Source organism: Macaca fascicularis, chromosome 15, assembly GCF_037993035.2.
Source record: "Macaca fascicularis isolate 582-1 chromosome 15, T2T-MFA8v1.1".
Taxonomy (NCBI): domain Eukaryota; kingdom Metazoa; phylum Chordata; class Mammalia; order Primates; family Cercopithecidae; genus Macaca; species Macaca fascicularis.
The window spans coordinates 64185830-64202727 of record NC_088389.1 but is presented as its reverse complement, the minus strand read 5'-3'; the positions used below and the strand labels follow the sequence as shown (position 1 = coordinate 64202727).

Here is a 16898-nt window from a genome sequence, read left to right as displayed (position 1 = left end):
GATGTAGTTGTTTCTTTCATATTGTCTAGCTTTCCTCAAAGGGCTTTCCTCTTTCTCTTAGTGAGATTAGTCGCCTGGACCTGGGTCTAAGTGTGGAGGTATGGAACAAAGGACTGATCTGGGACACCATGGTGGGGACTGTGTGGATTGCACTGAAGACTATTCGTCAGTCGGATGAGGTCAGTCATTGCATTGCCTGTTTGGAAGTATGGTTCCCAGCCCTTGCTTCTCCCCATGCTAGCTCCACTTTAGCTAATATTCATCCATGCATCTTGGATTATTCTTCCCCCTTTCTAATTAGAGGGCATGCAACCTGCCTGTTCCTAACTTCACCTGAAGGTTCAGATGATTTTATTTAAGTCTGGCCTACCCTGTGTCCTGTGACTGAACTCACAGGCTCCAGAGCACCTCTTCAGCCTTATCAGGTAGATAGTCCCTTCTGAGGTATGTGTGTGTCTGTGTGTGTGTGTTTACTTAGGGTACTTGTGGTTTCTGTGTTCTCCTCTAAGTCGCTGCCCTGGGAGGAGTCCCATTAAACTTCCTTAGCCAGCTGGCTGGCTATTCTCTGCTTTGTTTCTTTGAGTTACCAATCTCCAAGGAACTGATTTTCAGTGCCCTTCTTCTGCATGTAACCCTAACAGAGTTTAAGGAACTACCAGGTTTGGCAATTTATATTCACACTGTCTATACATTTTTTCTAGGATTGAACTCTTGCCTCACTTTCCTAGACTAGACCATAACTGAGCATCATTTCCCCACTTTGCACCTGGACAAAATCTGTTATATTCCTATTTGGTGTTAACATGGACCATGAGTTTTCTCTGGGAGTGGGGAAGTTGAAGTTGCCTCTATTTTCTGTATTTCTTTTAGTTCTAGCTAAGTCTCTACTCCCCCAGGCAGATGGGCAGTTCATTTTCATTGCAACCCCAGTTCAGTCCTATTTAGCCAGCAATGTTAGTAGCTTTTTACTGACTAGAAACAGTGACACAGTCATTAAGAACTGTGCAGGTTAAATATTGATCCACAGAGGTGCTTAGTTTTAGAGTATGCTACTCGAGACATTTTGTCCTCGTTAGACCTGCAGAGCTGAGCACTGAAAGCTGCTTCCCCACCAAAGAGGGAAAACGGAAGCCACATGCAGTGGAGGCAGGTGGTGACAGTGGTGTGTTTGCCTTATCAGGATGTGAATGGCCCTCAGAAGCTCAAGCACGGAACTTCAGAGAAAAAAACCTGACTCTTGAACTAAGAGGGAGCCAAGAAAGATTAAACTTTAATCTTAGATCTTTGTGTCCTAGGAAGGGCCTGGGGAATGGTCCACATTGGAGGCAGAGACGTTAATGAAAGATGATGAGATCTGTGGAACTAGAAACCCAACTCCTCATAAAATTTTGCTTGATACAAGATTTGAGTTGCCTTTTGGTGAGTCTATTTGATTAAAATTTTAAAACTATTTAATAATTTTTACCATATTGTTTGGAATTGTTTGCTAGTTGTTTCATTAATGTATATTTTGTCACCTCAGCCATCTCTTTTGAGGATATTCTGTCTTCATTCACTCTCTTTCTTTTAACACTTCACCCAGGGAATGGTGCAAAGTAGAATATAGAATGGTGCGCTTTAAAGAATCTACACTGAAAAGCATTCTCTTCAACTCATCTAATTTTCTGTGACTATTTATTATAATGACTTATGAAATATTTGCTTGTTAGATTTATTATTTTGAAAATAAACATTTATTGTCTTGAAGTGACTATATATACCTTCTGATTTGTTAATTTAAGAACTAGCACTGATAAATAGAATAACAATTTAAAATGTAAATTAAATCACAATACATGCTCATGATAAAAATTCAAATAGTAAGAAAATGTACATGGATAAAGTTAAAAGTTTATTTTCCCAGTTCCTTTAACCTTCTTTGCATTTCCCAGTGTGAAATCACTGTTAACATTCTTGTATTTTGGTTTAGACACATGATACTTATTTTCTAAAAACTTATTTTGGCAAAATTTGGATCATACTCTATATAATATGTATTTACTGATATATAGTGTTTTACAAACTACTTAGACATTTATCCTGGACATCGCTCCATGTTATACTTTAAGATCTATCTTGTTCATTTGAACAGATGCCTCTACCATAATTTATCGTTTTTTTTGTTTTTGTTTTTTGTTTTTGTTTTTTTTCATTTTTTTGAGATGGAGTCTTGCTCTGCCTAGGCTTTAGGGCAGCAGCACGATCTTGGCTCACTGCAACCTCTGCCTTCTGGGTTCAAGTAATTCTCATGCCTCAGCTTCCCGAGTCACTGAGATTACAGGCTTTTGCTACCACATCTGGTTAATTTTTTGTATTTTTTGGTAGAGACAGGGTTTCACCATGTTGGTCAGGCTGGTCTCGAACTCCTGACCTCAAATGATCCGCCCACCCCGGCTTTCTAAAGTGCTGGAATTACAAGTGTGAGCCACCACGCCCGGCCTACCATAATTTATTTAAGTACTCCTTTATTGATTGACATGTAGGTTTTTTCAGTTTTTTTTTGATGTTATATACTGCTAACTAACAACTCTGTATATCTTTGCCCATTTTGAGTCTAGAATAAATTTCTTAAAGTAGAATTGCTGGATCAAAGGGTATGTACACAATTACTTTTTATGGAATCTACTAAGTTCCTTGTCCAAAAGGTTATACCAATTTATACTCTTATAAATTATATCTGAGGAGTGCCTGTTTCTGCACATCCTTGGCAGTCTTTTGTATTTCCCAATTAATCTTTATTTGATTATTTTGTATGGTGTCTTGTTTTAGTTTAGTTGATTTCCGTTAGTTTTATTTTAATTTTTTACCATTCATATTATTGATATTTGCATATCCTGTTGTTATTGCTGTTGTTTTATGATCTCAGTGTATTTGTATCTTGTATCCTATGGTTATTTAAGCAAAAATGACATGATTTTCCAGCTAACTCGGAAAGAACTAAACTCAGAACAACTATTATTTCAGAAAAATAGAAAGGAAGTCTTTCTTGTGGGACGTAGACCAAGCTGCAAGTGAAGGGAAAATCAACTGGAGGGAGTGGGTGTTGGTTCAAATACCACAGATACTGTCCATTTTCTTTTTTTTTTTTTTTTTTTTTTTTTGAGACGGAGTCTCGCTCTGTCGCCCAGCCCAGGCTGGAGTGCAGTGGCGCGATCTCGGCTCACTGCAAGCTCCGCCTCCCGGGTTCACGCCATTCTCCTGCCTCAGCCTCCCGAGTAGCTGGGACTACAGGTGCCCACAACCGCGCCCGGCTAATTTTTTTTTTTGTAATTTTTAGTAGAGACGGGGTTTCACCGTGGTCTCGATCTCCTGACCTTGTGATCCGCCCGCCTCGGCCTCCCAAAGTGCTGGGATTACAGGCGTGAGCCACCGCGCCCGGCCGATACTGTCCATTTTCACCAAATTTTAGTAGATAGTCTTGAATAAATGTTTTTTTGTTTGATGTATGCACTTAGGACCATTTCCAGAGACTTTAAATGGTTGTATTTTTAATGTTGTATTACTTTTTGACTGATTTCACTCACTAATTACATAGTTACAAATATTATATAAAATAGACATTATTCTTCTACTTTTAGTGGTTGATTTTATTTAAAAATCAGGGCCGGGCACAGTGACTCACACCTGTAATCCCAACATTTTGGGATGCTGAGGTGGGCGGATCATGAGGTCAGGAGTTTGAGACCAGTCTGACCAACATGGTGAAACCCCATCTCTACTAAAAATAGAAAAAATTAGCTGGGGGTGGTATCGTGCGCCTGTAATCTAAGCTACTCAGGAGGCTGAGGCAGGAGAATCGCTTGAACCCAGGAGGCATGGAGGTTGCAGTGAGCCGAGATTGCGCCACTGCACTCCAGCCTGGGCGATAGAGCGAGACTCTGTCTCAAAAAAAAAAAAAAAAAAAAAAAGATTCAATAATAACAAAATAACATTTATGAATTATTGTGTGCTGGTGGACATGTCACTAAGTATTCACATATGTTAGCTCAGTTAATCCTCATTTCAGTCCTTTGAGGCAGACCCAACTATTATTCCCCACTTTAGAGATAAGCAAACTAAGACAGAGAGTATTTAAGTATTTTGGCCATGGTCTGACTCTAGAGCTGGGGCTTTTAATTTTAACTATTTGTATAATACATTTAACTACTTCTTGTTGGGTATTTTGATTGTTTGAAGTTTATACTGTTATAAATAGCACTGCGATAAACATGCTTGTATCTCTCTATATTTTTTCTCCTTAAAACTATTTTTGTGGAGTGAGGCAGGAATAAATTTACAATGGTTTAAGAAGTTATCCAGTGAAAAGTCCCTTCAGAAATCCATTTTCTTCCTATAGGTTACTACTATTAATACTTTCTTGTGTATCTTTCCAGAGTCAGTTTCTGAATATAAGCACACACACACACACACACACCCCACCATCTTCTTTTTAAAACGCAAATAGCATATTCTAACACATTCCCTGTGCCTTGCTGTTTTGCATTTAATATATCTTGGTAAATCATCCCACATCAGAGCATATAGACCGGCAGCAGCAGCAGCTCCTCTTCCACCTTGCACCTCCCACTCTCCTTCTTTGTAACAGGTGCATAGTATACCATTTTATGGATGTACCATATGTATGAGAAAGCACTATACAAATTACGTTGTAGACTATTTGAAGGTGAGTGTGTGTGTTTTTAAATAAGACTTTGAAATAGGCCGGGCGCGGTGGCTCAAGCCTGTAATCCCAGCACTTTGGGAGGCCGAGATGGGCGGATCACGAGGTCAGGAGATCGAGACCATCCTGGCTAACACGGTGAAACCCCGTCTCTACTAAGAAATACAAAAAATAGCCGGGCGAGGTGGCAGCGCCTGTAGTCCCAGCTACTCGGGAGGCTGAGGCCGGAGAATGGCGTGAACCCGGGAGGCGGAGCTTGCAGTGAGCTGAGATCCGGCCACTGCACTCCAGCTTGGGCTACAGAGCGAGACTCTGTCTCAAAAAAAAAAAAAAAAAAGACTTTGAAATATTGCTACCAATTGTTAAAGAGCTGGTTGAAGGGAAGGAACTGAAGTTTTGGACAGGTGGAACAAAGGAGAAAGGAAAGGGCTATATTTGCTTTATTCATGTGGGCTACTAGAAAGTGTATCTGTTTAAATGTCTCTGAAGTTGATATGATCCATATATTGCCTGAGTGTTTCTCTTTACTGCTGGTAATATGGTCATACTTGATGTTTTTAAAAGGTGAGTTTTGGAGATAAGTTGTTACAGTCAATTTGAAATATTTAGAAATGAGGATATACCATTATACCATTATTTTTTAAGAATTCAAATATTTTCAGTTAGTGACTCACTTAGCAAATATTTGATCATCTAATACTTTCCAGGCATAAAACCTATGGAGTATTTTTTAATAGCTTCTTTTTAAAAATTTTTTAATTGTGGTAAGAGACATAACTGAACATTTAGCATCTTAACCATTTTTAAGTGTACAGTTCACTAGTGTTAAGTACATTCACATTGTTGTGCAGCAGATATCCAGAACTTTTTCACCTTGCAAAACTAAAACTCTGTCCCCATCAAACAACTTCTCATTTCCCCCTCCCCACAGCCACTGGCAACCACCATTCTTTCTTTTCTGTGAATTTGACTACTTTAGTTACCTTACATAAGTGAAATCATACAGTATTTGTCTTTTTTTGTGATGGACTTATTTTATTTAGTGTAATGTCCTCAAAGTTTATCCATGTTATGGCATGTGGCAGGATTTTCTTCCTTTTAAGGCTGAATAATGCTCCGTATGCAAGTCTCTCATTTTGTTAATCCTTTCATCCATTAGTGGACACTTGGGTTGCTTCAACTCTAGGTTATTGTGAATAATGCTACTAGGAACTTGGGTGTGCAAATATCTCTTTGAGATCCTGCTTTCACTTCTTTCATATATATAATCCAAAGTGGGAGAACTGTGTCACATGGTAATTCTACTTTTAATTTTTTTGGGAGAAAACCTTTGAATTTTGAGCATCTCAATATCTCAGCATGTGACTTTTCTTCTAAGCTAATCCTTTGGATGGTTTTGGTCTTACTGAGGGGAAGGTAGTACGGTTACATAGAAAGAATGTAGTTTTTGGAATCATACAAACCATGGTTTGAATCATGGCTCATCTCTTTATAAACTGTCACCCTGGCCAGATTATTTTACCGCTCTGAACTTCAGCTTTTTCATCTACAAAACAACAATGGGAATAACGTACATTATATTGGTTTTTGTGAAGAGTAAAGATAATGTTCATGACAAGAACCAAACCACCAGTTAAAACTTGTGCATCACTACTAGCCTCTGACTTCAGTCATTAGACTGAATAAAGTATTATCTGCTGATGATTTATTACCTGCTGATGTGATTTCTTTTCTTTTTCTTCTTCTTCTTCTTTTTTTTTTTTAATGATAGATATCCCAGAGGAGGAAGCCAGATATTGGACCTACAAATGGGAGCAAATCAATGCCTTGGGAGCTGACAGTGAGGTAGGAGCAGCCTTATTTGCAGTATAGAGTGATAGGGGGAAATCTCCAATACTCTTTATAGGTTGCCCAGGAAGGGGTCCAAGAGCATGTTGTCCTGAGAATGAAATCATTTAAATTGCGTTAAAGAAAAAAGACAGCTAGAAGATTTCCTGAAATGTCACTAGAAGGTCCCATCTCCCATTTATTCTATTCTTCCCATTCTCCCATTCTGTGGTACTAGTCTGGCTCTGGACTGTTAGGGAAGGAGCTTGCACCAGGGAATCTGTCCTCTTTTGTGTGTAAGTTGGAGGCATTTCTTTTGCTTCTACTGTCTCCCAGATTTTTGGATATTATTCTTATCTGTGTCCTGTTTTTGAGGATGTTTAGACTGTTGCATTGTTTGGTCTTGCCAGTCCTAACTTACCTCCAGAGATGAGGCTGGTGTGTATAAGAGAACACATTCAGCTCAACCTGGGGCATCAGGATTGGAGAATGTTTTTGTTCTTGCTGAGGGAGAGAAAAGATGATAAATTTGTTTATTTTGGACACGTGGGCTACTAAAAAATGGGTCTGATTGTAAGATATACTTTGAGTGCCAGAGGATATTTCAGCAGAAATTTTTGATAAACAATTTCATGAGATAATCGGAAGCTGAGGTTTGAATGGGGTAGGGAGCTGTAGGCATAGAGCTTCATTAATATATGAGAAACAATTGAAGTCATAGGAATGGAAAAACTTCCTCAGGTAGAGCATATGGAGACAATATTCAAGAACAAAGTCTTGGGAAACCTTAAACATAGAATTCTGAGAAACAAAAGAGACTGAGAAAGGGCAACCTTAAAGAGCGAGAATAACATAACCAGGAAAGATTCATGGAACAAAGGAAAAAACAGATCCAAGGCAGAAATTCTTGACAGTATCCCATGTTAAAACAAGTGAATTATGAAATAGAGCTATTGGATTTGGTGATTGATGATGAGTACACATCCATAGACTAGTACATAAAGGGAAATGCAGTGGTTTGATGACTGTATTTGTTTCCTACAGCTGCCATAACAAAGTTCTATAAACTAGGTGACTTTCAACAACCAAAATTTGTTTTCACACAGTTCTGGAGACTGGAAGTCTGAAATTAGGCCGTCAGCAAGATCAGTTCAGCTCCATTCTGGAGGCTCTGAAGGAGGAAGCATCCTATACCCTTCTACCTCTGATGGCTGCTGGCAGTCCTTGCTGTTCCTTAGCTTGTAGATATATCATTCTGATCTCTGCCTTCGTTGTCACGTGCCTCCCTGTGTGTCTGTCTGTGTCTTCACAATGCATTCTCCTGTCTCTGTGTGTCTGTGTCTAAATTTCCATTTTTCTTATAAGGACGCTAGTCATTGAATTAATTTGATTATGTCTGCAGAGACTTTGTTTCAAAATAAGGTCATATTCACAGATACTTAGGGTTAGAAGTCTAACATATCTTTTAGGACATAGTTCAACCCACAGTGAGTTAAATGAAAGATGAAGAAATGGCATTTGGGACAAGCAACATCTACTCTTTTCAGGTTTTCCCTTACCTCTTTTATTCTTGGTAGGCTTTCTGTTATTAAACTGTATAACTCTTCTCATGCCCACACCAGCATCCCAGCTTTTCTTTGTTGTTGAAAGCTCCAGTCCTCCTTCTCCACTTAGTAACTCTGAGCATTTCTGCTTTTTTTGCATCTACATTACTTTGTGTTTTTGTTCATCTGAAGCCTGGCTGTGGAGTGGTACCTTTCAGACTGCCATCATCCTTGTTTTCCTGATAAAGAAGCATGTTGTACTTTTTTTGTTTTATAGGCTTTACTGTGTGTCATTATGCAGAATCAGAAGAAGGGACTAAAACAATTTAAAAACCAAATATAACTTATACAAAAATTATGGAATTTTATAAGTTCTATTAATAGTTCTTGGTCTGTGGTTCCTAACTGCGTATCAGATTTTTGCTTTCTGTTTTTATTGTAGGGTGTGACATTCACTAAGTTTTCATCTTTCATCCTCTCTTCCACTGTGCAGTTTATCTTTTTAGCAGTTTTATTGAAATATAATTTGTATATACTGTACAGTTCACTCATATAAAACTTACAATACAGTGGCTTTTAGTATCTTCATAGTTGTGCCCTATGGATGTCACCACAACTCCAAATCAGATTTTTGCCTTCTGTTTTTATTCTAGTGTATGGCACTAAGTTTTTATCTTTCATCCTTCTTCCACTATGCTGTTTATCTTTTTAGCAGCTTCATTGAAATATAATTTGTATATACCATACAGTTCACTCATTTAAAGCTTACAATTCAGTGGCTTTTACTAGCTTCATAGTTGTGCCCATGGATATCACCACAATTTTGAATATTTTCATTGCCCCATAAAGAAACCCTGTGCCTTTAGCCATCAGTCTCCATTCTTCCCTATCCTCCTCAGCCCTATCTACCCACTAATCAGCCTTCTGTCTCTATGGACCTATTCTGCACATTTCTGATAAATGAAATTATGTAACATGTGGTCGTTTGTTTTCTTTCACTTAGCATAATGTTTTCAAGGTTTCATTCATGTTTTAGCATGTAAATAAATTCCTTTTTATTGCCAAATAACATTCCATCATATGGATGTAGTATATTTTAAATTCATTCATTAGTTGATGGACAGTTGGGTTGTTTCTACTTGTTAGCTGTTATGGATAATGCTACTTTGAACATTTACATACAGAATTCTGTGTGGACATATCTTTTCACTTCTCTTGGGTATGACCTGGGAGCAGAATTGCTAGATCACATGGTAACTCTGTATTTAACTGATAGACTGCCAGACTATTTTCCAAAGTGGCTGTGACATTTTATACTCTTACCAGCAGTGTATAAAGGTTTCAATTTCTTCATATCCATGTCAACACTTGTTATTATCTTTTTTATTATATCCATTCTTCCATTCTTAGCATGTATGAAGTGTTATCTCATTTTGGTTGCTTTTCCATTTAAAAACTTTTTTATTATGGAAATTTTGAAACATGAAATAATATACTCTTCCCTTTTTTTGCTGGAGTATTTTAAAACCAATCTGGCCAGGTGTGGTGGCTCATGCCAGTAATCCCAGCACTTTGGGAGGCCAAGGTGGGCAGATCACTTGAGGTCAGGAGTTCAAGACCAGCCTGACCAACATGGTGAAAACCCATCTCTACTAAAAATACAAAAATTAGCTGGGCGTGGTGGCGGGCACCTGTAATCCCACCTACTTAGGAGGCTGAGGCAGGAGAATCGCTTGAACCCGGGAGGCAGAGGCTACAGTGAGCCAAGATCACATCACTGCACTCCAGTCTGAGTGACAGAGCAAGATTCCGTATCAAAAACAAAAAACAAGCCTAGGTATTATCTTGTCTCACCCATAAATATATCAGTATAGATCTCTAACAGGTAATGCTTTTTTAAAAAAAACCACAATGCCATTATCATGTTGAACTTAACAATTTCTTAGTGTCATCCAATATCTAGTTTTTTCAATTTCCTTTATTATCTAGAAGATGTTTTTTCATAGTTGATTTTTTCATTTCAAGAGCCAGATAAGGTGTGCCCATTTGGCTATCATGTCTCTTCAGTCATTTTACTTTATTTTATTTTTGTATTTTTTTGTAGAAATGGTGTTTCATCATTTGCCCAGGCTGATCTCAAACTTCTGGGCTCAAGCAATCTGCCCACCTCAGCCTCCCAAAGTGCTGGGTTTACAAGCATGAGACACCAAGCTCAGCTCTTTAAATCATTTTAGTTGTAAAATCATTCACTTACCCTCATCTGTTTTGTAGAATTCTGCACATTGTGGATTTTGCTGATTGTGTCCCCAGGTTTTATTTACCGTGTTCCTTTATCTCTCTTACTTCCTTTAAACTGAAAAGTGCATCTATTAGTTTGAAGACTAAGTTGTAGTTCACTTTTGATAGGCGTGATGTTAAAATTCAACAGTGGATTCAAGTATCGTCAGCCCATTTCATTCATTATGATATTTTTCCATCAGCCTCTTAGCTAGTGGTTTTAGCTGCAAATGATGATGATTATGTTAGAGTCTGAAAAATGATGGTTTTCTTTCTTTCTTTTCTTTTTATTTTTTTGAGACAGCCTTACTCTGTCGCCCAGGCTGGAGTGGCGCTGCAGCCTCCGCCTCCTGAGTTTCTCAGCCTCCTGAGTAGCTGAGATTACAGGCATGTACCACCATGCCCGGCTAATTTTTGTATTTTTTAGTGGTGACAGGGTTTCACCTTGTTGCCCAGGCTGGTCTTGAACTCCTGCCTCTAAAGGTCTGCCCACCTCGGCCTCCCAAAGTGCTGAGATTTCAGGCAGAAGCCACTGTGACTGGCCTAATAGTCTAATTATATTATCCCTTCAGCATTTATTAGCTATGATTTGTCTATAAAAAAATATTTTCTCTTACCAGCTAGCTATTTGGTTCACTGAAATACAGTCTTTATAAGAAAAACATTCTCTTATCTATTTTTAGAATAATGAACTTTTGCCTCAGCAACTTCTCAAGGTGACCAGTAAGTTGTTTTCTTTTTTAAATGGAATATTACTATGTATTTATAAATTTGGGTATATTCGATCATGTATTTCGACCCATTGCAATCATTCTTTTTTGGAGACAGGGTCTTGCTCTGTTGTCCAGGCTGGAGTGCAGTGGCACAATCATAGCTAACTACATCCTCAAATTTCTAGGTTCAAGTGATCCTCCCGGTTCAGCCTCCCAAGTAGCAGAGACTACAGGAGACTCAGGTTTAAAAACACCTAGCTAGTTTTTAAATTTTTTGTGGAGATGGGGTCTTACTATGTTGCCCAGGCTGGACATTGTTTTTGATACTAAAATGATCTCATCTTTGGTCAATGGGAGTTTCTTCAAGTTGGCTTCTGTCTCTTCTCTTTTTCTATTTTTATCATGAAAAACATTTAAGTATACATACAAATATAGGAAAAATAAAAGGAAACCCATGTGTATACCCATCCCTAAGATTCAATAATTATTAAGATTTCATCACACTTGCTGCAAAATCATTTTTAAAATACAATATAGAGTCTACCTTTTTTATTCTACAGTGTATGACATTTCCCATACACCTGGTGGGCCTAGAGGCGCTAATCAAGACTGACTTGGGCATCTACCACTTTACCGAGTTGGATGGTACCACATTGTATTACTTTTGCTACTTATGGGCAATTAGGTTTTCACTGTTATAAATGCATGCTGCAGTGAACGTTTCTGAACCTGTTTCTCTATGCTTATATCTGAGAGAGTCTCTGGGTGTTTACCTGGAATGATAGTTGCTTGGTTGTAGGATATGCTGTGTTCAACCTTACTAGATATTACTAAATTGCTCTCTAAAGTGATTGTACAATTTACATTTACCTTTTCCTGTTTCACTGTTTCCTTACTGATACTTGGTGTTATCATATTGTAAATTTTTGTTAATCTAATGAGTATAGAAATTGTTTTAATTTGTATTTCCCTGTTTATTGGTGAGATTTATTCATTCACCAAACCAATTATTAAGCACCATGTACCGTGCACTATTCTGTGTTTAATATACATCAGAGGTTGAAGATCCCTGCCCTCATGGATCACATAGGCAGAATCAGACAGTAAGCAAGAAATATAATAAATATAGTTGAGTGTTAGAAGCTGAGAAGTGCTATAGGGGATGTCTTAGTCTATTTGGATTGCTATAAAAATGCAAACTGGATAGGTTATAAACAACAGAGACTTATTTCTTATAGTTCTGGAGACTGGGAAGTCCAAGATCAAGGCACTGGCACATTCATTGTCCGGTGAGGGCCCATTTCCTGGTTCATAGACAGCACCTTGCTGTATTCTCATGTGATGGAAGCATGCTCTCTGGAGCCTCTTTTATAAGGGTGCTTATGCCATTCATGAAGGCTCCACCCTCATGACCTAATCATCTCCCAAAGGCCCTACCTCCTAGTATCATCACACAAGTGAATTTTTGGTGGGGACAGGGGTGGTGGGATACAAATTTTCAGACTATAGTAGGGGGGAAGATATTTTTTCTCCACGTAAGTGTTATACTACTTTTGTTAGATTTTTTTTTCCTAATTGTTGCAAATGGTACATTCTAAAAATTACACTATCTATTTGGTTATCACATTACTATTATAAGTAAATGCTTTGCTACTCATCTTTTTAAAGTATTGATCTTACTCATCAACCCCTAGTAGTTCTAATAGTTTAGAGATTCCCTTAGATTTTCTATGTAACTAGGTTTTGCATCTTTAAATTACAGTTTTTATTCTCCTTGCAGTCCTTACGCTTTGTTTCTACGTGTTTGAATTGTTTATACATTTTATATAAATATATATAAAATATATATTTTTTTCTTAGACAGATTCTTACTCTTTCACCCAGGCTGGAGTGCAGTGGCACGATCTTGGCTCACTGCAGTCTCCACTTCCTGGGCTCAAGCGATTCTCCTGCCTCAGCCTCCCAAGTAGCTGGGGTTACAGGCATGTGCTACCATGCCTGGCTAATTTTTGTATTTTCAATAGAGATGGGGTTTCACCATGTTGACCAGGCTGGTCTTGAACTTCTGACCTCAGGTGATCTGCCCACCTTGACCTCCCAAAGTGCTGGGATTACAGGTATGAGCCATTGTGCCAGGCCTGTTTATACATATATTTTTATTAACAGACTTCATTTTTTAGACGTTTTAGATTTACAGAAATGTTGAGCAGATATTCATCCCCTCCCCCACCCCATCTTATAATTTCCCTTATTATTAACATCTTACATTAGTGTAACTGCCCAACGGGTTCACCTTATGTGCTGCCTAGACAGAAGTGATTTATGAAGACAGGGGAGGTGCAGTGGAGAAAGAGTAATTCACCCAGAGCCAGCTGTGCAGGAGACTGCAGTTTTATTATTACTCAAATCAGTCTCCTGGGGCATTCAGGCATCAGAGTTTTTAAAGATAATTTGGCAGGTAGGGGTTTGGGAAGTGGGGAATGCTGATTGGTTAGGTTGGAGATGGAATGATAGCAGGTAGAAGTGAGTTTTTCTTGCTGTCTTCTGTTCCTGGGTGGGATGGCAGAACTGGTTGGGCCAGACAGGTAGTGTCAGCTGATCCATCTAGTGCAGGGTCTGCAAGATATCCCAAGCACTGATCTTAGGTTTTATAATAGTGATGTTATTCCCAGGAGCAATTTGGTGAGGTTCAGACTCTTGGACACTCTTGGAGCCAGAGGCTGCATGACCCCTAAAGTGATTTCTAATCTTGTAGCTAATTTGTTAGTCCTGCAAAGGCAGAGTGGTCCCCAGGCAAGAAGGGGTTCTTTTTGGAAAAGGGCTATTATCAAGTTAGTTCAGCCTATGCCCAGGAATGAACAAGGACAGCTTAAAGATTAGAAGCAAGATGGAACTGGTTAGGTCTGATTTCTTTCTCTGTCATACTTTCCTTAGTTATGATTTTTGCAAAGGCAGTTTCATTAGTATGATACATTTGTTACAGTTAATGAACTAATATTGATACATTATTATTAGCTAAAGAGTATTTTTTATTTGTTTTATTGTTAGCTAAAAAATAGCTAAAATTCCATAGTTTATTCAGATTTCCTTAGTTTTTACCTTGTGTCTTTTTTGTTTTTGTTATTGGATCTCATCCAGGATATTGCATTACACTTAGTTGTCATGTCTCCTTAGGCTTCTCTTGGTTGTGATATTTTCTCAGACTTTTCTTGTTTCTCATGACCTTTTATTTAAAACATTCAATGACTAAGACATCTAGTATAATTTTTAACATTGTAAGAGTGGAGAGCCTTGTCCGAACTCCTGACCTCAGGTGATCCACCTGCTTCGGCCTCCCAAAGTGCTGGGATTGCAGGTGTGAACCACTGTGCCCAGCCAAGTTCAAAACATCTTGAAGGTCAAACATCCACTCCAAAGTAACAAAAGAACTTGGTTATAAATAATAACCACTACAAATAATTATGATTTTTATAAACAGTACATAGACATAACCATGAGGAATCCCAAAATTTTAAGTATTAAGAAGAATTCAGACCTAAGAGATCAGAGTAGACATTTTCAGAAGCTATATTTAATGAATCTGTTCCAGGCCCAAAACAGAAAGCTTAAGTCCAACTAGAGTATAATTAATAATGTTAAGATGGCTAAGAAAAAAGCTACAAAATCTGTCTACAAAAAACAGACAAGGATAGTAGAAGAAAGGAAAATTATAGGCCAATTTCAGTTATGAATATAGAGACAAAAATCCTAATTAATAGATTACGAGGCCAAATCTGTCATATAAGTGTGTGTAATATTCATATGTGAATATGTATGTATATGTGTGCATACGTATGTATGTTAGCATATAAATGTACATATATCCTGTCCAGGTGAATATTAAATGCTAGGCCAGTTCAGTATCTGAAAATCTACTCATGTAATTCACCATATTAAACAGATCAAAGGAGAAAAACTATGTGATCTAATAGATGCAGAAAAAGATTTGATAAAACCCCATACTTTTTCATGACAAAAATATTTAGAGAATAAAAAAGAAAAATAGAATTTCCTTAATCTGATAAAGAGTATCTACCAAAATCAATGGCAAATCAAAGGGGACTGCTTTATAAGTTTTAAAGTATGCTTTAAAGGTTGCAGTGAGCCAAAATAACTCCACAGCGCTCCAGCCTGGGTGAAAGAGCGAGAATCTGTCTAAAAAAAGATGTTTTGAACATTTTTGTGATTCGCAGTTTTGCTAGTGCTATCATATTGTTTGCACTGTGCTTGACTTTTCTTATTCTCCGTGGAAATTAGTAATAACTATCTACCTCTGACATTTGTACCATACTTTATTGCTTATAAAGTATATTTATATACAAAAAGTGCTTTGTATTTTGGATCCCAACCATTTGAAATGCTCTTAACTACTGATACTCATAATGTTTTGTACAACACCATTAACTTTTGTCCGGATTGTTGCAATAATTACTCTATTTCCCCTCGTGTTCCCTACAGTTCATCTCATACAGCAGCCAGATCTTTTAAAAGTATAATCAAATCATAATCCTCTCATGCTTAAAACCCAAAAGGGCTTCTCAGCACACTAGAAAAGTTCGAATTCTTACCATGATTTACAAATTCTGTTTTCCCAGTGCCTAGAACAAGGCTTTGCACATAGTGGATACTCAATCAATATTTGTTGAGTTAATAAGTAACTCGTTCATTGATAGTTTTAGAGAAGCTCTGACTTGCCTTGGATCTCATAGCTTATGAATAAGTGACCAGGTCAGGATGAGAACTCCAAATCTCATGTTTGCAAGTTGCTGGCCAAGATACATTTTTCTTTTCTTCTTTTTTTTCTGGGACAGCGTCTCGCTCTTGTTGCCCAGGCTGGAGTGCAATGGCATGATCTCGGCTCACGGCAACCTCCGCCTCCCAGGTTCAAGTGATTCTTCTGCCTCAGCCTCCCTAGTAGCTGGGATTACAGGCATGTGCCACCACACCTGGCTAATTTCGTATTTTTAGTAGAGACGGGGTTTCTCCATGTTGGTCAGGCTGGTCTCGAACTCCTGACCTCAGGTGATCCACCTGCCTTGGCCTCCCAAAGTGCTAGTATTACAGGCATGAGCCACTGTGCCCGGCCGAAGATATATTTTTCTAATTCTCCAATGGACTCTGAACCAGACTATCCTCACTGTCTTCCAGACTCTGTTGATTTGTTTGTGCCTTTCTCTTTCTGTTTTGCCTTCTAAATCGGGCCCATCCTCAAGATTTGGACATAATTATTTTCCTTTTATGGAACATTTTCTTATGTCTTCAGTACCATGTACTTGTTTTTGTGGTGGTCATGGTGAGTGGGATGGCAGAGGTTACAGTGCTAGTGGGAGAGGAACTCTTGTAGATACCAGATACTGCACCACATGCTTAGGTAAGCAGTTCCACTTGCTTCCCATGTGACCTTATGAGCAAAGAAGCACTATTATTTAAAAATGAGAAAACAACCCCAGATAGGTTGTCACTTGCATCACCTGAATAGGGAAATCTCCTATACATTAGCTCCAGGAAAACTCAGAGGACTGTGAAATATTCTAAGGATTCTAAGGCCAAACCTTCTACAGCTGCCTGGCAGAGCTGAGTGGGTGCCCAGGTGCCCTTGGTCAGGACAGTTCTTCATTATCCTGCTGTATTTAGCCTGTCTCACTTGGCCAGGGCCATAACCAATAGTCTGGCCTATATGTCAGAATCACACAGAGAAAATAGGAGCAGGATGTTCTGTTTCTGTTCAATAAAAATTTTGTCTCCAAACACTAAACTTTTTTATAGGTAGCTGTGATTTTTTCCCTCTCTTACTTGGGC

The 16898-nt window shown here is 38.3% G+C and overlaps 1 protein-coding gene across 13 annotated transcripts in view; it reads left to right on the top strand.

Moving 5' to 3' along the window:
* Nucleotides 1–16898, top strand: part of UNC13B (unc-13 homolog B) — a 235883-nt gene that overhangs the window by 73923 nt on the left and 145062 nt on the right. For 9 of the 13 annotated variants that reach the window (XM_005581386.5, XM_005581385.5, XM_005581384.5 and 6 more), the window contains exons 4-6: nt 62–179; nt 1296–1419; nt 6471–6544. In XM_005581386.5, the coding sequence (XP_005581443.3) occupies nt 62–179; nt 1296–1419; nt 6471–6544 (316 nt within the window). The remainder of the gene's footprint in view (nt 1–61; nt 180–1295; nt 1420–6470; nt 6545–16898) is intronic. The other 4 variants (XM_074017187.1, XM_074017183.1, XM_074017182.1 and 1 more) reach the window with 2 other exon arrangements.